General features: G+C 43.6%; 1 protein-coding gene and 1 long non-coding RNA gene across 8 annotated transcripts in view; one reads left to right on the top strand and one right to left on the bottom strand.

Annotated features, from left to right (window-relative positions):
• The window catches only part of Fas2 (neural cell adhesion molecule fasciclin 2), a 233,999-nt gene that overhangs the window by 12,170 nt on the left and 194,650 nt on the right, over positions 1-27,179 (bottom strand). For 4 of the 6 annotated variants that reach the window (XR_012992319.1, XM_076313167.1, XM_076313143.1 and 1 more), the window contains exons 3-7: positions 24,401-24,424; positions 18,443-18,612; positions 17,459-17,724; positions 15,047-16,106; positions 14,110-14,556 (exon numbers count right to left, since the gene is read on the bottom strand). Coding sequence is in view for 5 of the 6 variants with exons in the window: in XM_076313167.1 (XP_076169282.1) it covers positions 14,110-14,556; positions 15,047-16,106; positions 17,459-17,724; positions 18,443-18,612; positions 24,401-24,424 (1,967 nt within the window). In the remaining variant the exon portion in view is untranslated. Of the gene's footprint in view, positions 1-12,530; positions 12,707-14,109; positions 14,557-15,046; positions 16,107-17,458; positions 17,725-18,442; positions 18,613-24,400; positions 24,425-27,179 lie in introns of those variants that run through there. The other 2 variants (XM_076313187.1, XM_076313157.1) reach the window with 2 other exon arrangements.
• Positions 1-27,179, top strand: part of LOC143147700 (uncharacterized) — a 46,406-nt gene that overhangs the window by 9,355 nt on the left and 9,872 nt on the right. Inside the window, exon 2 of one of the 2 annotated variants that reach the window (XR_012992327.1) lies at positions 25,477-25,785. The exons of the other annotated variant lie outside the window; for it this stretch is intronic. This is a non-coding gene — a long non-coding RNA (uncharacterized LOC143147700). Of the gene's footprint in view, positions 1-25,476; positions 25,786-27,179 lie in introns of those variants that run through there. 2 annotated transcript variants of the gene reach the window in all.

Here is a 27,179-nt window from a genome sequence, read left to right as displayed (position 1 = left end):
ATAATCTCTGCGCGGCGTATATACATGTACATATACATATACATGTACATATTCATACATACATGTATATAAATATAAATAAATAAATATATATATATATATGTTATACACACACATATATATATGTACATATCGCGTTTCTCGCGGGGGGAGGGGGAGCGGATACAATTTGACGGTGGCTTCTCCATCGGCGGATTGATCGGTCTGGTAATTCCTTAAACACTCACATATATATATTTTCCGTACTCATATTTACAATAAGTGTTCCACGGGGGAAACTGTACGTTCACCCGCGTCATAAATACGAATATTAGGCACTAAGGCTAGCACATGAATCCTTGCACGCGTGTAAATGTTTTGTTTCTTTTTTTTCTTTTTTTCTCTCCCTCTACATATATAATATCTATATATATGTATATATTTATTTATATACGTTTTGTACATATACGTGTGTATATTGTATACAGATATATAAGTGTCGACGCGAGCGTGTATCGCGCTCGTTGGAAATTGAGACTGTTCGATGTGAAACGCCATCGAAACACGCGGTACCAACACCGCAACGCAACTCCACCGCCCCGTGGAAACGCGTGGTTTCTCTCTCCTCGTTTCTCGCGCGCTCGTATCTCACGTTTTTTCCCCCTTTTTCTCTTTCCATCCTCTCTTTCTTTCCCTTTCCTGTTCCCCGTGGGACCGTACGAAGCGAATCGCGAGGCCAGAAGACCGGGCCACGGCGCTTCTTCTTTCCGCGCTCGAGAGTTTCGCGCATTTTTCGTTTTCACGTTCCGTCCTCGTTAACTCGGGTCAGCCGTTGCACGCGTCCCTGTACGCGGGATACATCGGAGAGAGAGAAAAAAAAAAAAAAAACAGACACACACGCACACACACACAGAAGAAGAAAAAAAAAAAAATTATACGAGAAAACGTACACGGTGATCGCGTTCGAGTTGTTGCCAAATGGTGGAGAGAAAGAATTAATGGCGAGGACCGGGGACGCGGAATGTATAAAGGGAACCGTGTGTATTTTCGAGCGCTGCAATTGACAGGATATCGTGTTCTCGATCGTTCTTATTACTCCAGGTTGTTACGCGTTCGCGGAGACGACCCTTCCGGGAGATCCTTCTCCGGTGTCGACGTAGGGCAAAAATTATAACCGAACGTGGTACGTACGCTGGAGAGGATTGAAAAATAACATCCGTTGATGGAAACTGGATGGAACGAACGAGAGAAAGAGTGGATGGGTTGGGAGGTGGCGAGGGCAAAAAATGGCAACGCGAAAATGGAAACGACCGCGGGCGGCAACGAATGTTTAAGGAACGATTCGTACGCGCGTCAGAGAACCGTGGCGCGGTAATTGTGTTGAACAGTCAAAAGAGAGAGAGAGAGAGAGAGAGAGAGAGAAAGAGAATTTTTTTTCCTTTCTGTTTTTTTTTTTAATTTTTTTTATTTTTTTTCGGCTTTTAACGGGAATAACTGACCCGAGGAAAATGTAGCCGGGTCCCCCGTTAATGCTCGGAGCCGTTTCGTGCCCGCTTTTAATTCCGTCATTTTTACCATTCACCCCCGAGAGCTTTTTCTATTTTCATTCGACGATTCAACGGCGACGATGGGCGAAGCGAAATGGACCGTGAAAAATTATTTTTCGCCACGACGGGAAAAAGGTTTCCCGTTAAACCTTTACAGAAATACCCATTATTCCCATTCGGGGATTAAAGTCGAGATAGAGGTCCATCGAAACAAAGAAAATGACCCGGAACGAACGAGTGGAATCGAACGACGATTCGTGCCGCGAAAAACGAAGGAGGGTTAATAAGTAACTCGTCCGTTTCGCGATCGGTTCGATTGTAAAGAGTATCCGAACGGAAGGACCGGACGTGGGATGGATAATGCATTTCCGAGTGAAAGAATCCCGGTAAACGTAGAGGATGCTTGCAAAACGATCGATATGAATTACTTTCGAATATTCTCGTTACTTTCGAACTCGATATCTTCCGAGCAACTTTGAGGTAAATACAATTCAGTACTGTATTCGCGCGAAAATATTTGTATTCACGGATTAGGTACAATTTACTCGACTTCTTGCAACGTGCATTTCATTGGTATTCGTCGAAAGGTTCGTAAACGCGCGCGTCGAGAATTCCACTACTGCGGAGTTGCGTCCAGATAAATTGACCGCTCGAGGTCACCGAGGCGCTCTCCCCACCACGTCGACCGTCTACTCCCCCCACTACTCGTCGCGTTGCGCGAGGTTGCTCGCTGTATCTCGATTGATACGCAGCGTAGAACCGGGAGCGTTTCTCAGCGACGAATTGAATTCGATTCGATCGAAATGTCCTTTCGTTCGAATAAACTGTGCACGCACGAACCAATAAGAGTCTCGAGCGTTTTTACCAAGAATGCAGGAAGCTCGTACGAACCCTGTGTATAACTCCGATTGCGTTATCGCGTCTTCGCGATGCAGAGGCTTGAAAACTCGCTCTGAATGCCACGTGCACCCCCTCCTCCCCTCTCCCTCCTCGTCCTCTTACCCGCTCTCTATCCCTCGAAAATAGATTCACGGTCCTCGACATTGCGCGCTGCACTTCATATCGCGAGCTACCGCGAACTCCGCGTTCGCTTCGCGTTTCGTTTCCTCTCTCTCTCTCTCTCTCTCTCTCTCTTTGTTCGTTTGAACCGTGTCTTCTATTTATAACGGGGGACTCTGTTTCGGAACGGAGCGGGTTCCTGGAACGAGCTTACGCTCACGAGCGTGTACAACGTTGGACGAAAGTGTTGGTACAGCGAGACCCGAGTACGTGAAAATTACGTTGTCAGTCGTCAAAATCGTTTAACCGCCCACTTCAATTCCTCGCGAATTCGAAGAAATTCTGCACACCGAAATTCGAGTTTACGAGCGCGCAGCATTGAAGGTTTTGGAACAACAATTTGTGATCATTGTATTATCATTGAACAAGATTCGAAACTTGGAAGCTCGTGTTTATCGAATTTACATTTCGATGTAAAATGTATTTATCGTAATGTACAATTTTGCTCGAAAGTTGAAAATGAGTTGAAAATTTGAATTGCACGGAGTTGAGAAAAATGACGAGCAAGTATCGAGGTTTCTATGTATATCTTTCCACAATGTTCTACGATTAAGAATAACGTTGGAAATAATTTTACAAAAATCGATAAGATCCCCGAACCCATTTTTGTGAAAATCAAGAAATCTTCCGTAAGAAACATTTACTTTTACAATTACAGTTGCGTCGTATTACTCGATACTCGTCGTAACAATATTCTATGTTAATATTTAACAACGAACAATATTCTATGCTACTATTTTTGAGAAGAAACTTAACAACACCCGTACTCGAGATTCTTTCGAATTAATTCAATGTTTTCCTCGTTGAAAAAATCGTGTTCTTCGTTCTCGGTCGATTCACCCGTTCCTCGAACGCGTCATTTTTCTGCACGAAGTGTTCTGTAATTATTCGTGTGTTTTCCCTTCGAAAGTAGTATTTCCGTTTCATCGATTGCTGTCTATATTCAGGAACAGTTCCGCGATAACAAGTTCACGCCGTGGCAACTGTACCGACTCTTTCATCCGGCGTTCTTCGGCCGCGTGTTCGGAAGCCGAGCTAAGAGCACAGTAGCGCCTCTCTTCGGCAGCTCATTTGCATCCTCGTCGAAATTATCTCGTCGACGCCAGTTCCTGATCTCCCCCGACCGATGCAGTTTCGCGGCAGACTTCGTTTTAACTTGCAAAATTGCATCCCCGTGAAAGAGATCGAGAGAAAGAGAGAGAGAGAGAGAGAGAGAGAAAGGGGAGAGGGGGTAAAGAGAGGAGGCGGGGACGAGCACAGCTCGTACTTCGCAGAGTCTTGCTATTATAAGTTCCGTACGACGACGGGACACCCAGCCTCGAGAGTTTTAATTGCGTTAGAGGCATACCATTATCCCGCAGTTTCAGCGATTAATCTCAAAATCTGCCTTCTATCACCGAGCTCGACCTTTCCGGACCGATGTGCCCGAGGCTGAGAGACTGACGCGAACGCGCCGAGCAAAATAAACACACCCCGTCCGCCCGCTTCGGGAATTCCATGCTCGTGGAATTTGTCACGGATCGAATTATCAACCGGGGATCAACAGGGCGATAGACAACACGATCCGATAGCGCGTCTACGATCGAGATTAGATCTGAAATTATTCGATTTCGAATATTTCGCGAGTATTTGAATTCCATGAGTGAATTTCGGACGTGTGAATATCACCGATTGAACGTTACTATTCGAATACCATTATTCGAGTATTACTGTTCGAATATCACTATTCAAATATTACTGTTCGAATATTACTATTCAAGTATTAGTATTCGAATATCACTATTCAAATATTAGTATTCAAATATCAGTATTCGAATATTACTACTTAAATATCAATACTCGAATATTACTACTCAAATATCAATACTCGAATATTACTACTCAAATATCTCTATTCAAATATCAGTACTCGAATATTACTACTCAAATATCTCTATTCAAATATCAGTACTCGAATATTACTACTCAAATATCTATATTCAAATATCAGTACTCGAATATTACTACTCAAATATCTCTATTCAAATACTAGTACTCGAATATTACTACTCAAATATCTCTATTCAAATATTATACAAATCTCGCTACTCGAATATCACATCTCGCGTGAAAATAGAATTTAAAAAAGGACAACGAACTTAAAGAACTTGATTCGCAGTTGTATTATTCGAATACAACAAATATCCAAATACAAGTATTCAAATATATCCTACTCTATCGATCGAGTATTCAAATACCATTCTAATATACTCGCCGAATATTGGAAACATAAAATTCCTCGGAAATTCGACCGCAACAAAAGTTCAACGATCCCAGTCGTACTCGAGGCACCGTAATCTACTCGGTGCGTTAATAATTATACATTCTTCACCGAGGGGGATCGAAACATTCGATAACGAAACTCTCGCGAGCAAAAATACCGTGGTAACGATTACTTTCCACCGCGGGAGTCCAATCGCTCCCAAACGTCCCAATCTCCCCCCTTTGGTCCGATAGTGACTCGGCGCGTTCCTACCGAGTGCGTTCTTTCGAGTTCCGAACTGTACATACGCACCGTTGGAGATTATCGCCCAACGCGACGTCCCTCGGGTATCGGTCTCTCTGTCGCCTCTTGTATTCATCAACGGTCGCGTAATTTCCGCGAGAACGCGCGATAAAGGGATTAAAAAAAAGAAAAAAGAAAAAAAAAATGGAAGAGAGTGGAAGGGGAAGGCTCACGCGGTCCGAGCGATCCCGGAGCCTCGATTCTCATCCCAAAGCGATTTAACTTCGTCGAAATTACATTAGGACACGGTTGAATCGAATCCCCATTCTGACGGAGTCCCGTGGACGTTGCAGACGCGCTACAAATTAAGAGGGCCTCGCTACGGCGGACGTGGACCCTCCTCCTCCACCTCCTCCTTCTCCTCTTTTCTCTGGCTCTCGTTCAAACGAGCTTCGCGAGATCGATACGAGAAAGAAAAGGGGTTCCACGGGGACAGAAACGATTTTCGCGCGCCGTTTCTCTTTCTTTCTCTCTCTCTCTTGATTTCCTCTCCGCGTGTCTCTTCTCTATTGTCTCGTTGGCGCGAGAGGAACGTTTCTCTCGCGCCGACGAGTACACGCTTTTCGGCTCGCGTGTCTCCCGCTCGAAAGCTACCTCGAAGGAAACGCCCCTCTCTCTTCCTCTCTCTCTCTCTCTGTCTCCCTCCCTCTCTTCCTGTCCCCCTCTTTCTTTCTCTGCTCGCAAAAGCGTCGCGTCCCTCGGCCGGAAACTCGTGCCCGTCTTTACACTGGCTGAAATTGCGTCGACGTCGAGGTAGCAACCCGCGAAGAACTCGTTTCGAGCTGTGGGGGGTTTCTGATCCCGCTGGTCGCAGATCCAGGGAACGCGCAGAATCCTGAGGAAGTTGCCCGAGGGACCGTGGTTCCGGGGGTAGCACAGGGGGTGGTTGAAGATGCGAGTATAGCTTTCGACGAGAACCTTTGAGCCAGAGGACAACTCGATGTCGATGACTTTTGGGGCTCTTGGAGCCGTGAATTTGGAGTCTCGCGAGGGAGGGGGGGCAGCTAACGCGGAATAAATTTCTTTTTCAGATTATTCGCGAGTATGGTAAGTCGAGAGATGACTCTGATAGTAGCTTCTTTGCTCTTTGAGGAGACTTAACTTCCAGGGGTCTAGTAGACTTAATCTCCAGGGGTCTAGTAGACCTAACTCCCAGAGATTTAATAGACTTAATCTCCAGGGGTCTAGTAGACCTAACCTCCAGAGGTTTAGTAGACCTCACTTCCAGGGATCTAGTATACCTAACTTCCAGGGGTTTAGTAGACTTAACCTCCAGAGGTCTAGTAGACCTAACCCTCAGAGATTTAATAGATTTAACCCCCGGAGGTCTAGTAGCTCTAACCCCCCAAGAATCTAGTAGACTTAACTTTCAGGAGTCTAGTAGACCTAACTTTCAAGGGTCTAGTAGACTTAATCTCCAGGGGTCTAGTAGACCTAACCCCCAGAGTTTTAGTAGACTTAACCTTCAGAGGTCTAGTAGACCTAACCCCCAGAGGTCTAGCAGACCTATCCCCTAGAAATCTAGTAGACCTAACCCCTAGAGGTCTAGTAGACCTAACTCCCAGAGGTCTAGTAGACTCCCCTTGGAGTAAGTTATGTGTGTTATCGTCTTCGTACCAGAAAGATAGGAAACAAAAAAAAAATATAGTATTTATTTGGGATTGAATAAAAAGAGAATCGACAGTTCGAGAGATCCCAGGAAAGTCTGAAGTCCAACTAGTGTTACAAATATGGCCGCGTCTGTTCGAGGATCAGCAGAACCATGATACGCGGTATTTAAAGTCCAGTTGATTTTCGACCGATGGAACCTTTTTTCAAGGAATATTTATTTACCGATTGTTACAAACGCAACACTGTATCCAGTGTGAAGGGAATTGAATACTCCATGGTTAGTAGTTTCTTTTTTCCTTTTTTTTTTTTTGCAAAGAAGTCTGATTTTTAAACTTCAATCCACCCTACCGGACGAAAGTGTGACATAAGGTTTCCCTTCTCTTTCTCTCTGTCTCTCTCCTCGGAACCACGGAACTTCTTGGTCGCATACTGAAGGCTCTTCGGTTTCAACTACTTTCGATTCTGAACAACTGTTACGAGATTCCTTGGTTTACTGGGTATTTATAGAATACACATGATACACGCATCCCTCGGTCGTCGTGAACGAAACGTTATCGATCACGGAACGATAAAGCATACTACGTTTGCTGCGTGTTCGTCCACAAGGCCGAATCTGTATACACGGGACGTAACCATCTGGTTCGTTTACATGAATCTAAACGACGCGACTGGGCGAGCGTTCAACGAGCGCGACAGTTGAGCACTTGTTCACAAAACAGCGAGATTCTCGTGGATTCTGCATCCGGTGAGGATAATTGCAAGTGCATCTCGGTAGCTTCTCACCGTGGAGCGCGCGCGATATCGGTCAGCGTTTATTTTCCGAATGGATAAACAAACAACAGTCTCGAGAACCGACAGCGAATCGTAAACGGTGCTCCGAAATGGTAAACGTTATCTCGAAATTTGTAACGATTCCTGGAATGATAAATGTAACCTTGAAATCTGAAACGATTCCTCGAATGTTACGAACGGTACACCTGAAATTATAAATGCTATCTTAGAATGTTAAACAGTACCCTGAAAATTATCTGAAAATTTTAAACAGCGTACCCTGAAATTGTAAACGTTATCTGAAAATGTTTAACAGTACCCTGAAACGACGAACGTTGTCTGAAAATTTTAAACAGTACCCTGAAACGACAAACGTTTACAAATTTTAAACAGTACCCTGAAACGACAAACGTTTAAAAATTTTAAACAGTACACTGAAATGACAAACGTTGTCTGAAAATTTTAAACAGTACCCTGAAATTATAAATGCTAGCTTGAAATTTATAATTAAACGTTACCCCGAAAGTGTGAACGTTACCGAAGATTCGAAATGTTAACTCGAGATTCGAAATGGCAGCTTGATATTGTAAACGCTCCTTTGGAATGGTAAACGCTCCTTTGGAATTGTAAATGCTCCTATTGTAAACGCTAACCTAGAAATGTTCAACGGTACCGCGAACTTACAAGAACTTAGGTACCTCCGAGATCATTGAAGGTCTCATCTGTCGTTTCTCGAACACTCGCGCAGCCTCTGTACGTACTTACAATTCGCGCTACACCTAACACACTCGGACTCGGATACGTTTACACCATACACATTACTGATCACGGATTCCCTCGATACGGGTATACAAAGGTACGTTCGATGGAATGAAGAAGTGTCTCGCCAACGAAACGCAGGCGAACGGCGCTAATTGGAACACAAAAGAGAAAAAAAAGACAAGGGATTCGAAAGGTGGGAAAATTTCGGGCTGGGGTGGGGGTGGAGAAAAAAAAAAAAAATATTGAAACGATACTAAGCGCATGCCATGCGATATAATCTAACATCTAAGAACCCAGGCAAGTGAGTGAAAATATGACGGATCGAAGTTCGACGACCCCGTCGCACACGTTGAACAATGACTCTCGTCGGCGAGTCGATCGATCCGTGGACAAGACGAGTTCTACGGGACCTTTTTTTTTTTTTATTTCATGTATTCCCGGATGCGACGGAATCATCGTTCGCTTCGTGTCCTTGGCGCCCGGTCTCGTACGGAGCACCTATCGTCGGTTCTCGTTCGAACGAAGATCAGCAACACTCGTGACGTATATATTGTACCGATAATACTAATGGTAATGACGATACGCGATGTACAATAGGTGATCAGTAACCGATTTCAAGATATAATATCAGTGACGTTAATAATAATAATAATAATAAAAATAATAATAATAATAATAATTATAGTAGACGGTAGCAGCCATAATACGCCGTGATAATATAATTAATCGTAATAATAACGGTAAAAGTAATCGTAACGTTAACATTAATAATAGACAATAATATTATTAATAATAATAATAATAATAGTAATAATAATAATAGTAATAGTAATCGTAATCATAACACACATCATGCGCACTAAACACGTATGGTCCAAGAGCTAATCAAGCAGGACTAACCGATGACTCAGTAAGTAAAAAGAGTTTAACCCCAGAAAACGAAAAATTACGAGAAAAAAAAAAAAAAAAAAAAAACCAACGAAATTAAAGAAGAGTACATAACGCACAAAAATACACAAGAGGAGAGAAAAAATTGCGATCGGCTGAAACGGATTGAAAAAGAAACAAAAAAAAAAGAAAAAAAAAGAACAATTCCAAAAATAAAACAAGTGTAACTAAAAAACTAATTTATGCGCAATCTATGTAGGTTAAATCGGCGTGCTCCCCCGTTCGTGCGGATATATTATTATTATTGCTCTCCGAGGTACTCGCTACCCTCGCGGATCCAATCGTGTGTCACGTGGAGGACTATCTCCTCGCGAGCTAAGAGCTGTGTGATTTACGCGTCGAACACGAGAAGCGTGGATTTAAGTATCTGCGGTTCTTTGGCTCTAAATACGCGCCGCGGTGGTACGAGACGCGTCCGCGAACGTCGACTCGCGCACCGAATAATAAAACGTAAATTGGGTCGCGGATCACAGAGCAGTTCTCCACCAGACCCCTGGGCACCGGCTTACGGGGGCGGCCGCACACCACCAGCTCGGACGAAAACGGATTTTCGCGGAGCGCTACCCCCACTGGGACAAATTCGAGAGACGCCGCGCGATGATAGTATTCCGTTCACCGACCGGAGTCGAGCTCCCCACCTCCTCGTTTAACGATACACACACGGACAACACGTGCCGTTTCTCAACATCGTCGCGAGATCGGACCGCGAGAATCGCGCGAAAATTTCCCTCCAAAAATATTTGTACTCTGCCAACGTGACGCGAAACTTGAAAACACGGGAACGCTTCGAATACGAACGAGACGTTCACCATTTGCACGTACATCGAACGAATTCATCGCGAAACTGACGAAAGATTATTTACCTACTGTTCGCGTTTCGAAAGAATGCCGTTAGGGTGTCATCGGAATGAAGACACTGGTCGAGAGCATCTTTCACGGGCACCGATGGTACACAGTGTTCTATATAGATGTTATAGATTCTCTGTGAACTTCTCTTTTCCGACTAAAATTTGCGTCCGAATTTTTCCACGTCTATATGTCATTAAAATTGTGTGTACAGTTTTCTATCGATGCGAAACGAAAGAAGCATTCTTATGCTGTTGTACACTAGACGCAAAGTGACACGGAACGGTGTTCAGTGAATACGAAAGCATCGAAATTCTCGGTATGTATAATACGCGTTCGAGAAGATTGCATCTAGAGTCACACTGTGTCCTACTCGTTCAGGATCAATCTCGCGTATGGAACGCGTGTATATCCGTCTCGTAAGCTTTCAAAATGGCCCGTGTCAATGGTACGTGCAATCTTTCCACGAGCGTACTGTAGCTGTTTCGAAACAACGCGAGAAAACTGCAACAGGGGTCTCGAAAATTTCCCCGCTCCCCAAATTCGATGTCGAGTAACTATCGTTTGCTCGAATCACTTAAAAAATCTTTGGGGGGGGGGGGGGTTGGACCATATAGGTGGAAAAATTCCTGCGCACTTATAATATACTTGGGAAAAGTATACGAGTTAACGAAGTGTAGAAAAATAATCCTTCGTTATTTAAAAAAAAAGAAAAGAAAGAAATTCGTTCGATAAATTAAAAAAGAAGTTTATATTCGAACCACCCCCGTATTTTCGGCATCCCTCCCGGGTAAAGCGAACACGGACGATTTTAGTACGACAACAAGCATTCTTTTCGTGACTTTCAACCCTTCCTTCCCCTACCCCGAGAACAAAGAAATCGCGAACGCTCGTTTCTTCGATCACTATCCCCACTCCTCTCCCGATCGTCGTCGATAAATTGGCGATACCCTCTCCGTGGAACACTCGCGTTTCTAACACTACGCATTTGGCAAATTCAAGGCAGTAAGTATTAGGCCCGCGAAGCCTCTCACTTTACGCTAAAATAGATCCGCAGTGGTGTTTCGCGCGGTCGGACGCGTGTCGGCGTGGCTGCGACGCGAAACAGCGGGAAAACGTAATAATATTCGGCGCGGCAACGAACTCCTCGAATGGAAGCACGTTACATCGTACGAAAAGAAAAGAAAAGTAAAAAAAAAAAAAAAAAAGAAAGAAAGAAAGAACAGTTGTTTCATTCTTCGACAGCAATTGGAGCCTCGTCGTCGTGAAACGCGCACGGTGGGATCGAAGAGAAAAGAAAAAAAGAAGGTTCGGTTCGCGACAGCAGCGTGGTGGTGGTCAGGGGTGGGGGGTGTGGGGCGGGTCGAATACACTCCTCGTTTATAGTTCTCGAACGACAACGCGAGACCCGATATTATCGTTACGACGGTATATACGTGTATCTCGACGACGCGAAAATGATCTCGTTACCGGTGGTTTTTTTCTTTTTTTTCATTCTTTCTTTTTCGAGCTCTCGAAAATGTCACCCCCCCCCCTCCCCACGGCACGCGCGAATCACCGTAACACGAGACACCACACCGAAACGGTCAGGCGGTTTCGAGGGGCGAGGTATACGAGAGAGGGGGAAAAAAAAGAAAAAGAAAAGAAAACGTACCAGTACGTTTGCTAACGGTGAGCAGTTTTTGTTTTCAATTTTTTTTTTTTTTTGTCTGTTTTGTTTGTTTTTTAAACAAGGTACCATATTTATATTTATATTTATATATATATGTATAAATACACATCGCACCGCGTTCTCGTCTCTCTTTCTCACTAGTTACACGGAACTCACTTAACCTCTAAACGTTCTCTCGTCACCTCGGAATGTTGTTGCACCGGTCTGTATAGAAGCGAGGGGAAAAACCACCACCCTCCTCTCTCCCTCGCTTTACAATCGTGAACGCGTGCGATTATTGCCGATTCGTTCTTCTTTTTCTTTTTTTTTCTTTTTCTTTCTTTTTTTCTTTTTTTGGTTTTCGTTTCTCTCTTTTCTTTTTGTTTTCCGTGTGTGTGCATCCGCGATGCGAAGCAAATACGACGCGCTCTCTTTCTCGAGGAGGAAACGAAACACGCGCCGGAACCGTGGCAAGAAACTCGACGAACACGGAACGTGCACACACACATACGCACATATACACACACGTACGCGCGCGCGGACACACACGTACACACGCACACGCACACGCACACAGAACACGAGTTTAGTGTATATATATATTTTTTTTCTTCGTCGTTTCCGTTTTTGTTTCGTTTTTCTTTTCTTTTCTTTTTTTTCCCCCCCGTTTAATCATCGTCCATCGTGGCGTGTGTGCGTGTCTCTGGTGTGTACTCTCCCCGGAATATATGATTCGCATATACCACTTCTAACGTGTACACTAAACGGAAAGATTAGAGCGTGAACAGCGGGGACCGTTCCTGACGATGACTTGTATTTTTTTTTTTTTTTTTTTTTTTTTTTTTTTAAATCGTTCGTTTGTCTGTTTTTGCTTTTAAATGGCTAGGAATAGAATCGTTATTGCTGTAGCAATGGCGGTCACGGCGAGCTTGGGAGTACCTCCAGCGGAAGTATCTATATTGTAGTCCAGATTGAGGCCCGTAGATTCTGAATGATAAAAAGTGACTTGTAGAAAGGATCGTTTTTGTGTCTTGAGCATGTTTTGAGGGGGAGAATATCTCTAAATGCCTGATTGATGCCCACCGAGTTTTGGCTACCGGACAGTTTATCTAAATTGCATTTGTCTAAAAGGGTCAAGGGGACTGAGGACTCTCTCTTCATCGACAAATCGATGCTACGTTAGTGTGGTTCACCGAGTGACGTGAAAGTCACCGTCGTTTCGGCGGCTGTGAAAGGGTTAACAGAAGGACGGCTAGAGGGAGGCATCGGTGAGGACAAGGAACGTATCTTTCCGAGTCTCGCACAGTGGGGTTACAAGAATTTAGCCGCTGAAGATGACCACCGTTCAAGCTCCAGTCTATCACCTCTCAAAATCTCGCACAGATCGACGCTATACCGTTCGATTACCCCATTTTTTTTTTCTTGCTTCCAATCCGATTGGATGATTGCATTACAGTGCTAGAATAGAATAAAGGAGACGTTGCGACCAAAGAAAATGTGAAAGAAGGAAACATTTTTGGCACGATTCTCGGTAGAAAGTGTGACCTTCAACGGTCAAATTCTTGTTAGCGCACTGTAACGCCGATAAGGCTGTCTGTACTCGACGTGATATACTCGAACTCGAGGTCACCGAATCACCATACCCACCGTACAGTTTCAACGTTTCATCTTCTGTTCCATCGGTCTGTTCAAGCGACATATATCGCAAACTCGCGAACGCATACTCTGTCCTCGAAACGGTGAGCTAGTTGGGAAAGTGTAAAGTGACCTTGAGCGGTCAAAATAGTCGCGCAACGTTGTCAGAATCGTGTCTTGTCGTTCGAGTGGAACGTTGCGGAAAGAAAGCGGTAATCGACGAAACGTTCGTTCGGTGACCTTGAGCGAACGTTTCTCGCGTCGCGTACAGTACAGCTGGTCTCGCGCGTGAGACGTAACGACGGTTTTGCTCGCAGGGAATATCATTGTCCGGATGACAGCTTGTGGGACTGGGATACTTTGACGGAACGCCCTCTAGCGATCGGTTACGGGAGCTGCCGCCACGCGAAACGCGACCGAACACATCGTAAATACCTCAATGACCCTTTTCCCTCCTCCTTGAGTGAACAAAACAGAGGCGAAGTAATTAAACGGTCTTTCTCGTCAAGTATAAAAAATTAAAAAAAAAAGAACAACAGAATATCAATCGGTGCAATAGCCTCGTGCACACATAATGTATTCAAAGAGAATATATGTATAAATATATATATATATAAAAATATATATATATGCATACAATTCGAAAAAGGGAACTAGTACCGACGTGGTATGTCGTTACGATGAAAAAATTGGCAAATGAAAAACCGAATGCACGTCACCGTGCCCGATTAATGAAATGATTCAAGGACACTTACCCCTTGCCGTCTTAAACTTCGCCAATCCGGGTTTACTGAAACCCATCGCGTTGTGCGCAGTCAGTTCCACCTTATAGAACGTGTCCGAGTACAAGTTCTTCAACCAGTGCCTCGTCCTGCTCTTGACGTCCACCGTTTCGCAAGTGTTCTCCAGCTCCTTCCACTCGCCGGACACGCGTTTTATTTGACAGTACCTGATCTGGTACATGTCGATGGGCTCGCCGTTGTCGGCCGGGTCCAGCCACGAGAGCTCGTACTGATGATTGTACTTGGACACATCGTACTCGTTGTCCGACGTCACGATCTTCGGCTCGTTGGGGAAGGTTTTACCGGGTGTCGTCTCGCGATGGAAGGCTCCCCAGTTGCCCATACCAACTTTGTTCTTCGCGGCGAAACGGAACTCGTACGGTGTCTGCGGTTTCAGGCCTTTGATCACGTACAGGGAACCTAAACGACGAGAAGTCACTGTTATTCATCCGTTGCGGTTCATCGCCGACTCTGCTAGGAAGATACACAGTGGAAACTCGGGCAGCGAGTCGAGACGATGGAACGTGGACTTAACCTAGAGGGTGAGATGCTCGGACAAGTCGTATGCAAGGTTATCGAAATTATTAGGAAGAAAGATATTTGTAACAGTAGTTATTCGTTGTTTCGTTAATTAATTAATCAGAGCACCTACAGTTGGGAGCTTAGAGGAACGGTTCTATGGGATATTAGGCTCGGTAGTTGCGCTGGAGTAAGTGCAAACTCAACACTGGTCAATAGGATACGACCTCTGTGTCCTCCAGGATCGTGACATCCACCTCTCGATCATACCTCGGCTCCTATAGGACCATTTTTCCTAACTCTCGACTCTACCATTCAACGCAGTGGATCATTTCTGCCCCCTTCTCTTCCAATTGTCCCTGAAAACCAGGAAGAGAATCCTGCTACCTACCAACGCTCCAGGTCTTGTTCTGAGCCTCCGTCCAGGTCTGCATATCCTCCTTGTACTGAACGACGATGTATCTGACGGGTAGATCGGAATCGGTGCTCGGCGGCATCAGATCGAAAATGATCGTTGTCGCAGTGATGTCGGACATCTTCACTTGCATCACCTCGCCGGGTCTGGTAGCCTCCCTGAGCTCGATGATGTTCTCCCTGGTCCCGTGCACATTGGAGGCGATACAGGTGTAGGTTGTGTAGTAACGTTTGTCCAGTGGTACGATCGTCAGCGTGGAGAACGGTCCGTTGTCTATCTGCTTGATCATCTCGTTGTTGTCGATCTTTTGGTCTTTGTTCATGGTCCAGCGTATCGTGGCGTTCGGTATGCTCTCGGCGAGGCAGCTGATGTTCACTGGTCTTTGGTCCCAGGACCACATGGTCTGATTGGACATCGAGACGAACGACGGGGGGAACTCGATCGTCAGGTGACCGTTTCTGCGTGCTTCTCCGCCAGCGTTCTGGGCGATACACTCGTAGAGTCCATCGTTCGATCTGAGGGATTCGTGGATGGTCAAAGTGCCCACCGTTTCACCGGCGATATCGTCTTGGCTGCTGGTCAAAACGATTCGGTCATCGTCCGGTTGCGCACCTTTCACGTACGGTTTCTCCGACGTGTGCTTTCTGAACGTGATCTGGGGCGGTGGTCTACCGAAAGCCTTGCAAACGATGTTCGCCTCCTTGTCCTGTACCACGGTGGTGTTCAAGAACTCCATGATCTTCGGTTTGACGATCACGTTCACGCGGATGTTCGTACTGGCAGTTCCGGCTGCGTTGGTTGCCGTGCACTCGTATTCTCCGGCATCTTCCCGTTTCACGTTCGTGATCGTCAACACTCCGGTGTCCGGGTCCACCCCGAAACCATCAGCGTTCGACAGGTCCTGTTGCGTGAGGGACTTCACCCAGGTGAACTTCGGCGGTGGTTTCCCGTGGGCTTTGCACTGTATGCTCTCGTTTTCCCCTTCGATTATGTCCACGGGGCTGTTCAGCTCTAGGATCGTCGGCCGCACGTGGACCTGTTAAACGAAATGCAAACCTCTGACGCCTGTCTACGTGTCGCAGGGTGTACGGGAATCTGGGGATAATTGGTACGCGCGTTTGCGGCTCAGTTTTCGGTGGGGAAGAGGGACCGTAATCCGGAGATTGTTGTCGCTCAGGGGTGTGTTAGGCGCGTCTGTTTTTAATTCGTGACGTATCCCACGGTTGGTAGAATTGTGAGTGAAAAAGGTGAGCGAAATATTTAACGAGGAGACGTCAGCCGTGACACGAGATGCGTCGGAGCAGGAATAACTGTGCGGAACGTTAATGCTACTCTGCGGCGAAATATTTAAACCGTCAAAGGGATCGCGAAGGAGTACTTTTAATTGCAGTCGAAGGTACCAATTAAAGGCCAAAGCGACCCAACGGTATTAATTGCTTTTCTAGAACGGTTTAATCTTAAAGTGCTAATGATCGCTCGTGAAAAGGATCTTTCTTCGGATTCGTTACGGGCGTTGAATTTAAAACGAGGAAATAATCACCGAGCACGATCTTATTTCAACAACGACGAAATACACCGGTGGTAGCGTTCCAAGAATTGTTAACGTTTCGATGATTTCGCGACCTCTTTTGGAAATGGGAATTTTTTTTTAAATTTTCTCCGTTTTACAGTACACCGTCTCTACAATACGAATTTAATACACTTTCTCCCGTATTTCTTTTCACGTTTCCTCTTCTCGATTCATTTTTCGCATCGTTTCGAAAGAGCAATCTAACCTGGTGGAAACGTTACGAATTCTTGGAACGATTTATTCACGACTTTCGATTTCTTTACATCGAGGAATTAATAGAAATTTTCTTTTTTTTCTTTTCGCGGTATTCGATACTTTTTTTTCGCGGTATTTGATACTTTTTTCTCTTTTCGCGGTATTTGATACTTTTTTCTCTTTTCGGGGTATTTGATACTTGTTTTGCTATTCACGGTATTTGATACTTGTTTTTCTTTTCGCGGTATTTGATACTTTTTTCTGTTTTCGCGGTATTTGATACTTTTTCCTCTTTTCGCGGTATTTGATACTTTTGTTTCTTTTCGCGGTATTTGATACTTGTTTCTCTTTTCGCGGTATTCGATACTTTTTTATCGCGGTATTTGATACTTGTTTTTCTTTTCGCGGTATTTGATACTTTTTCTTTTCGCGGTATTTGATACTTGTTTCTCTTTTCGCGGTATTCGATACTTTTTTATCGCGGTATTTGATACTTGTTTTTCTTTTCACGATATTTGATACTTTTCTTTCTTTTCGCGGTATTTGATACTTTTCTTTCTTTTCGCGGTATTTGATACTTTTTTCTTCTTTTCGCGGTATTTAATACTTCTTTTAATACCAACCTCAACGCGGATAGATCGTTCCCTGAATTCTCCGGTAGTCAACACGGAAGCCCGGCATATGTAGATGCCGTCATCGGATTCTTGAACGTTCTTGATCTTCAAGGCGTACGTGTCTATGATGTAGTGGTCGTTCGTCTTAATTAATTCACCGTTGTACAGCCAGTCAACGGAGGGCGAAGGCCTTGCCCGCACTTTGCATTGAATAGAGAAGTCCTCCCCGAGAATAGGGTATTGATTGGTGGGTGCGTTGTCCCAAGTGATCGCAACTGCGAAACATTAATTACTCTTCATACTTTTGCACCGCCCCACCCTCTTTCGACTAATTCCGTTACCGGAAGCCTCTTGTATTTACCAAGCCGATAGGAAATTTCGTCGATGCATCATTATACCAGGAGGGTTTTCGTAACACGAGAAAATACTAACTGCACACCCCTTTCTGGTAAGTATACATTGACGTGGGGTGGAAGGAGGGTTGTTACCTTTACAGTACAATAGGAACATTCCACGGGCATCATTAACGCGCATGAAAGCTACTTGGTGGTATCGTCAATTTAGATATTAAATTCTACGCTACTCGTTACCAGGAAACCTTAAACCATCCAACGCTTTCGTTATTTTACTTTCAGAACTTTCGTACAAGATTTCGTACAAGTGTACAAGATTCAGAAAACTCTCGAGATTGAAAAATTTCGAAAAGGTTCGATCGTTTTGAAAAAATTTAAAACATTCTGTGAACTTTCTATTTTTTGATATCGATCAATTTAATTTTTAAATTTATTTTTAACTATAAAAATTAATAATACAAAGATTGAATTCAAGTCAAGTATTCGCATTTGGACGAGGGGGTACGATAAACATGGATGGAAAATTTAATTCTTTGGAAGCTTCGGAGATTCGAAAATGTGTAGGTAATGTAAAGTATAAATTTTGTCAGAGTATAGATAAAATTGATAAATTTCTACCGTAATCTTAGCTTCTGCTCACCTATGGTATCGATCGTCACGGACTTGTTCAGGTAAACCGAATTCGCGTAAGTGGCTTTGCACGTGTACTTCCCAGCTTGCTCCTCTTGCAGAGAGTTGAAGAACAGAGACAGACTGTTGTCCTGGTGCAATTCGGTGTACATCGGTGGCTTCGAGTGGCCCGGGAACGTGCTACAGGGAATAATTAAAAAAAAAAGATTTTTCAAACATCGATTTTCGACGTGCGGTATCTACTATTGTTTACTATGACGATAAGTTGAATAATGTTCGGGTGATGGGTAATGTGCAAGCATCGGTCCAGTGTTTCGCAATTACTGCGTGTTTTCGGATATATGTACAGCTTGAGACACGATTGGTACAACTTTCTACGTAATGTTAAAAGGATTCGAATTACCACGAGGCTGAAAGGACGATTAAAAGTGCAAGTGTGTATGTCGTAGTTAAAAATCGTATCGTGACAAATATAATCTGAACGAGGGTAGGTCGTCTTTTAATTTAGGTTCTCTTCGGTGCACAAGAGTCAACAATTAATGGACAAACTTTCGATGTTTTATAACTTTTTAATTCACTATAAATTTAGGTACCTTTATCTTTGTACACACACCGAAATATTGGGTTGTTCGAAAAGTCATTTAATTTTTTTTTTGGTGAAAATAAAACACGAATTTTTTAGATTGTGTAAGTGAGTAAATTATACATTCTCCATTTTGGAGAACGAAATGACTTTCCGAACAACGCAATATTTCTTTCATAGATTACCGAATGAATCTAGAAAAATTATAGTCACACTCTGCATCCTTGCTCACGTTTGCATTTCCGTAAAATTTATTTATTCCAGCTACTTCAATTACAAAAAAAAAAAAAAAGAACGATAGATTGCGATAGTCACACTACAGAGTTCACTCTGCATCCTTACTCACGTTTGCATTTCCGTAAAATTTATTTATTCCAGACACTAACAATCAACTCGTGCACACCAACAGCTCCAAATTGAGCTCCGAAACGTTCGTACACCAATGCCCCCGGAGCTCGCGCTTCCAAGAAGCTCATATTTTCAAATTAAATACCTCCAACCCTAAAACTAACTTACAATTCTCTTCGTAGAACCTTTCTTATCAATTACAACAATAAAAAAAAACCTACCCCAGACGCGATCGAACGCGAGCTCTCAAGGTTAAAACGACCCATCCTTCTCAGATTAATTCGAAACGATTCGAAAGATCGACAAATTTCGATCGTCTGAAACCATTGAAAATTTCTCCTTGGACTATTCTCGGTCGACAATACCGATTCACGGAGGGGAACTCGTAAATCGTTCGATTCGAATTCTAAACGCGAAACATCGGGCCGATATCGGTGAAATATCGTTACGAAATGGGGGTGGGGGGTGTGAGTGGTGACCGAACAGGGTGCCGCATCGAATTGGGATCGATAGCGCGAGATTGTCGCGCGCAACGCGAATCGATCGACCTTAATTCGATGTAAGAGCCGTATCGAGCCAAGAACCACGTGGATCGTGATACGACCGCCATTGATCCAACGATTCTCCGCGTGGTGTGTTGGTAACGATGGCGATGGTTAAGGGGGTGGTGGTGGTGGTGGTTTACGAACGATGTGTATACAAAGGGGTGGGGTGGTACATTCACACGAATTCACACAATTTAACAACGTTGCATGACAGTGTACGAGACGGAGATAAGGTCCAGGTGGATGGTGAATTCACGCGTCCCCGTAATGAATCGTTTCGCGAACGATGTGAATTCGAAACGGTCACGTCAGCAGCGATACCACGGGTTCAATGAACCGTTTCGGGCCAGGAAATGCAACGGTGATCGGTGATTCGATCGAGAGAAAAAGAAAAGACACCGAGAGATGGTGGTGGTGGGGTGTTTCCAACGGTTTGATCGCACGATTTGATCAATCGTTTGAGAAACGATTCGGTTGGCGCGATCGAACGTACTCGTGGGTCGTAGACAACGGTTTCGGTGGCTCGTGTGTCGTTCCGGGTACCCTTTCTGTTCCACGATGGGTAGCAGCGGGAGTTCGCGGAAGTTAAGCCTATTAAATTTAACGGTACGATCTGTCGTTACCACGTTCGAACGAATTTGCATAATTTTCTGTATCTCAGGAACCAGCGGCCCGATAGCCTCTTCAAACTTCGACCGTATATATTTTGAATGACTTCGCGCGCGTTTTACGAGCACGGTACGCGGACGATAATTATGTAGATATTTCGCTTGAATCGAAATTGGATTTTAATCGGACAGGGTTCCGAGAGAGGAATGTCGTAACGTCGATCGGTGCGACATGAGATACTCTTTTTTCTTTCTACGTACCTTGTGTTTTTATTTATGTATTTACGTTTTTGTTCAATTATACCCCGTTACCAAAGTCTTTTTTTTTCTTTTTTTTTCTTTTTTTTTTCTTTTGGTTTGTAGTAGTAAACAGCAACGACAAATCGTCGAGGGTTCTTCGTTGGACTGTACACTCGAGGTCTCGGAGTGAAAAAGTCTCGAATTCATGGAAGTCTTGTCTTTAACTTTATAATACGAGAGGACTTGACCCTTTCGGTGCGATGGTCCTCTCCGCTGGAACCTCTCGGTTGAACGAGGCGCCAAAAGTGTACACAAGACGCGCGGACGCTCGTCAGCGTTTAACTTTTACGACTAAAAAGTTGTCCCCTCTAGGATTTTTGGTAGAAACGACTTCTCTCCGGAAGCGAGATATTCGTATCTTGAAGGAAACAAATTTTTCCTTCAAACGTAAAAGCAACTTTTCAGGTATTTCGCAACGATCTTAAAAGAGAATTTTTTCTTCAAATTGTAAATATCGTACTCAGAAGAACACTTTCTTCCAGAAATCATTGCAAAAGTAACTCTTCCAGTCTCGAACCTAAACACTAACGATCGTCCACGTGCAATATGCACACTCGGTGCTTTTTTCCAAGATGTTCCATTCGAGACACTCGATAAAAGGAACGTAGGATCATTTAATCATGCTTATTATCACGTGACACCTTCAATTACAAAAAAAAAACGATAGATTGCGTTAACGCAACGGGTCCAGAAAGACCCGAGCCACGCACCAGGGTTGATCTTCGACCGCAAGTAGTATCGGCCGATCACGGTCGTAGGAACGTAGGATCATTTAATCATGCTTATTATCATATGATACCTTCAATTACAAAAAAAAAAAAAAAAAAAAAACGATAGATTGCGTTGACGCGACGGGTCGAGAAAGACCCGAGCCACGCACCAGTGTTGATCTTCGACCGCAAGTAGTATCGGCCGATCACGATCAGCCGTTCGATCGTAAATGATTATTTTTTCGTTGTTCTCTCGTGAGAACAATCGCGACGCATAGAACGAACAAGTGAACACGCGAAGCGGTTTTGGAAACGAACGTGCGGTGAGACGATGCTGCGCGACGATAACAGTGTTAGTCCGGCGATTATGCAATTCACCCTTTCGTCTTCGTTCTTCGTCAGAGCAGTCTCTAAGTATAATTAATGAAACGGTCCCCTCTTGGCCGGTACACGCGTTCACCGTTGAATTTATCGGCCATTACACCTCGCGACGAGCGAACATAATTATGCAAATCGCTCGCGGGGCCCCCGCGTAATCGGGCAAACACGCGATCCCGACGAATCAGTTACCGAGGTTAACGCTCGTTAGATTGTTTGATCGCGCGGTTAAATATTTGCAAGACGGACGCGCTCGCGATACATTATTTATTAACGAAGGGGGTTTCGTCATCGCGTGGACTAACACCGGGGATCGGAGAAGGCTCCACACTCTCTGTGGATAATGATGATGATAATGATGATGATAATGGTGATGATGATGATGATGATGATGATGGTTGTCTAACTAAAGAGGGGGTCGCGCGTGACGCTTTACGCACTCGTTCGAACGAATTTTCACGGACAAATTGAAAATTGACCGGTGCGCTCTGTATTCGATCCTTCGTGTAGACGGTTCACAGTTCACGATGTATTTTTGAAGAAAAATCGTGTTAGGCGAGTCGGTGATTCGATTCGTGTTGATATTACGTACGACGGTTGGGGTCTAGGCGGAATAAATCGGCCGCCGGGGTCGACGAGCGGTCCATCCCCACCTTAACGTTTGACTACCCCCACTACGCCGGTCTTTCTACGCTGCGCGTGCCTGCATGCGCGCTGTAGTCCCAGACGCGTGAACGAACTGAATACAGTAACTTTAATCTCTTCAGAAAGGATCTGTTTTTTTGAATACATGAAAAATCGAGCTAATATCGTCCCGAGACATCATCAATGTTATTTTCGATATTGTCGATTAGTTGTTATTGTCGATTTTTTTAAATATTTCGCGCGAGATTGCATCACATCATTTTGGAAATATACGAATATTATACATATCGAAATAATTGACTTTAGAATATTAAATTCACGTATGTTACCGTCAGGTTCGAAAGAGTCAATTGCGAATATTTATTTGTAATTTTAATAGCTACTTTCAAGCAATTTAATAAAGGTACACCCAGGTGTATTTCAGAAGAGGTTAATAATTAAGTAACCTCAACGGTGAATTTAGTACACAAAAAGAAACAAACAGATATTTATATAACCCTGTTTACGAGTTGCAATTGTGTTTAACGTTTCGGTAGTACTCGTTCGGAATTAATGTTGTGCAATACCATTTGGTTGTTTACGGTAAATGTTCAACAGTGTCCTCTGCTAGATCGCCTGACCAATTACTATTTCACGCGAGTAACTAGAAAACAAAGTTACACGAAACAAACCCTCGTACGCAATCTTCTCTATATTTATTATCACGCAACGCTTTATCAAAGTCACGTTGTCCCGATTGTCACGAAACACCTTGAATACATTCAAATGCAGGATGCACTTGAAAACGCGCTGATTCAATCAACTTCCAAAAAGAAAGACTATCAAAACTTTCAACATTCTCTGTAAAATCTTTCTATAAAGATTGTTAAAAAATGTTTATCAAAACCTGTTCATCAAAAATATATGTCTTCCTTACACCTCAAAATTCTGCTCAGTAAGTATTTCAATAATTGCAGTACTTTAACACCATGAAGACTATCTGTACTTCTAAAGCTGTTAACTCCAAGAGCAACTGAAAACTTGATATTCGATCGAAATACGAACTGTCACTATATCTTAAATAAAATTTAAATTTTAAACGAAGCTACGAGAGGACCCTGGAACAGTTACCTCCATAATTACCTTCATAGTAATCTTTCCAACTTTTGCACCGCGTCTTTCGAATTCAAGGTTCGTCGATCGTGGTGTGTCCGCACAACGGATCGAATTGTTGTTCTTCGTTTCGTTCTGGCCATCCAGAAGATCCGTTCGAAGCAACGCGCAACGCTTCGCGCGGTACCCTTGCGAGGATACGAAAATATCTATGCGATAATGGAGCCACTTAATTGCTCCCGGGCAGCAGGTCCGTTGCGTCATTGAACGGCACTTTCATAACGCGTCCGAGCATCCTTTAATGTCTATTTTAGCCGAGGCATCATCCCCCCAAGGTTTTCTTGCTTGAACGCCAAGGTACACACGGCGGCGTTTAACGTTCAAATACAACGGGAAGTCAGTTTACCCGTTGGAAGGCGGAAAACTTTCTCGAACAGCTTAATGAGCAACGCTTAGTTCGCAGAACAATTGGGCGCGGGCCTGCAGCAATTAAGAGCTCCTGTACAGGCTGTAGTAGACGTAAATCAGCCGTAGATGGGGCGGGGGGGACAGGGGTGGGGGCGGTTGGTTGACGTTGGCGATGGTGGCGGTGATGGTGTGCCGTTGGTACAAGATGAGGGAGCCGGGGGTGAAGAAAAACAATCTTCTAAGTTGGATGGAAACTAAAGTAACTAAGGGGACCATCGCAAAAATAGAGAGGACTTGAACGACGACACTACGGTTGCGTGTAAAGTCTTGAACTGAGTTTTGTATACTCGCCTTTCGATCGGTAAGACGGCGAGTCTGTGTGCAAAACAAGTGACAGAAATTTGTTACATTAGTGCTGGGTGTTGGTCGTGTCCTACTTCGTGTGTAGTACAAGAGAAACGCTCGTTTCTACGTGAAACGCAGACTGGGCCGAGGTTTTAACGACCGAATTGTGCCCAATACGGAAACAGGGACAGGTGTTGAACAAAAGATTTGAAAAGAATTTTTACGAAAGATCTCGTGGATCGTTGTGTAACTGGAATTTTCTGGTCGAGTACACTCGCCCCTTTTACAACACGGTTAACTTTTCTGACTCGAGAGAAGACTATCGATCGAGATATTATTCATATTATATAATTAAATTAGATTATTATCAGAATAATAATATCTGGCAGGAAAAATACTTTCGAGTGCAAAGGGTTGATTCTTTCTGTTTATCCTGAACAGTGCGATGGAAACATTAGTGCTATACAAGGATTGTGTTAAACACACGAAAGCTATCAAATCTATACGAAAACCGTGTTACACGAACCATCGTGTTACGGAATCGCAATCAATTTTTCACCGTACTCTCAAAGTACCGTGTTATACGAGGGTTCAGTGTACTCGACCGTCCAAAGAGCTCTAGAAGGTGTAAATTATTTATTTTTCAAGTGGACTTTGATTGCGCGAGAGTTTGACAATTTCGAGGCAATCAAATTGTGCAAGATTTACCGGGACGTTTATTTATTCGCATCCACGTTTGTACAACACTTGTCTGTCGCTCGTATCGGTGAAGTGTACTGGCACGGTTTGCTCGTTACACCTCGCAACGCCCAATGCGTCTCTCCTTTCAATTATCGGCTAAAAGCGGCTCTGTTATTGTTTAAAAAAAAAAAAAAAAAAAAAATAAGCCCAAAAGCGTGAACATCCCTTGCACATATATTCTCGTCTGGTTTGGCAAACGTTTGTTTGCGTTGCCGCGATATTTTTCCGGTGCCGTTTTCCCTGCTGGCAGCGATCGCTTGAATTATGACTTTCGACTGTACCGTGTGTGTTTCTGCAAATCTGAAGGATTCGATAAATCAACGAGCATTTTTTTGTTGCAGCGGTCGGTCGAACTGCTTATGGAGGGAGTCGTAATATTTTCGTTGCGCGGCAGTATTTCAACGTTAACTCCGACGAAGGAAAATTAAAATGGCGTTAGTTATACACACCACGGTACAGGCAGTATCGCGCGCGTTTATTTAAAAAAAAGAAAGAAAAAAAAAGAATTCCACCGCACCGGGTTCGAAATATCAAAAATATTAACAGCAACGGTCCCGGCCGGTTTAGATTAAAATAAATTAATGCTACCCGGTGGGCTTTTCATATCGGTCCCATTGTTTACCCCCGCGAGACACCATTTGTCCACATAATTCACGACACTCTTGACAAACGTTTGAATTGTTAATATACCGCAATGCGGATTACAACGTGGCGATGAATCATGTAAAAAAACAAAAACTGGAATTTAATTATCGTCGTAGTAGACTGTTTAAAAATTTGTTTAAAAATTTGTTTAAAAATCGTATTCTCAGCGCGTTACTAACAAACTCGATACCCCTTGAATGTTTGATTATTTTTTCTCGAAAATTGCGAATAAAATTGAACAAAACGATTCGACTCGTAGTAAGTGGAAATTGGTCGAGAAATGAATTATAATTGTTAAATATACGTTATAGAGGTAGAACAGTGGAAAATAAGAGTCTCGATCCATTCCCCTACTTCGAAAAGTAAAATTACCCTTTACGGTTCTCGGATATCCCGATTCTAATCGCGTTCCCATCGAAGCAAAAACCCTCGGGTGCTTCGTCGCAAAAAGACGGGCTCGAGAATCGATCGAATTAAACTTCGCCAAACGAGAGTACACCGTGCAAAGGGTGGTCCGAGCGAACGTATCAGGAAACGTACTGTGCAGAGATCGTAAGTTGCCAAGTCTCCGCAAACTGACCTATAGAGGGGGCGTGTGGGCTGGGCCCTGACTCCGCCCACTCTCCCACCAGAGATCCTCGTATCTAGGTATCAAGCGTAGCATCGCATAGGAGTAGAATCTTTATTGCGTAACGAAACTCCTCGCGTTTGTTCACAAAATTAAAGATACCTTTGACATTAATCTGAAGAATATAATAAACTGTATTATACGACGAAAAACGTACAGACTAGATTTTGAAAAAGAATGTTAAAAAGTGATAAAAATTTGGATATCTCCAACACTCGAAATATTAACAAATCTTCTTTCCATAGGTCCACGGAATCGTGAAGTAGGATTATTAATCGCAAGTGTAACAAGTTATTAAAAAGAAGTATATAAAATGCATTGAGAAAATTTTACTGAATTCCAATACTCGTTACTACTACTTTACAATTATTCACAATTGATAGCTACCTGGAAAGATTTTTCTATTCTAAAGTGAGTTAACATTCCGAGTTAGTATCTACGCCAATGCGTGCTCCTCGCTTCAATTTACTTTTTTTCCACGCCTCTAGTTCGCGACTTGGCGTAAACCAACGATACTACTACTACTTTACAATTATTCACAATCGATTGCTACCTAAAAAGCATCGTAGTACCTAGAACAATACTACGAAAGCTAAAGAGATTTTTCCATTCCAAAGTGAGTTAACATAGCTAGTATCTACGCCAATGCGTGCTCATCGCTTCAATTTACACTTTTTCCACGCCTCTGGTTCGCGACTTGGCGTGAACCAACGATACTTACTACTACTTTACAATTATTCACAATCGATTGCTACCTAAAAAGCATCGTAG

Source organism: Ptiloglossa arizonensis, chromosome 1 (genome assembly GCF_051014685.1).
Source record: "Ptiloglossa arizonensis isolate GNS036 chromosome 1, iyPtiAriz1_principal, whole genome shotgun sequence".
NCBI lineage: Eukaryota > Metazoa > Arthropoda > Insecta > Hymenoptera > Colletidae > Ptiloglossa > Ptiloglossa arizonensis.
The sequence above is the reverse complement of the archived record's forward strand: the minus strand, read 5'-3'. Positions and strand labels throughout refer to the sequence as shown.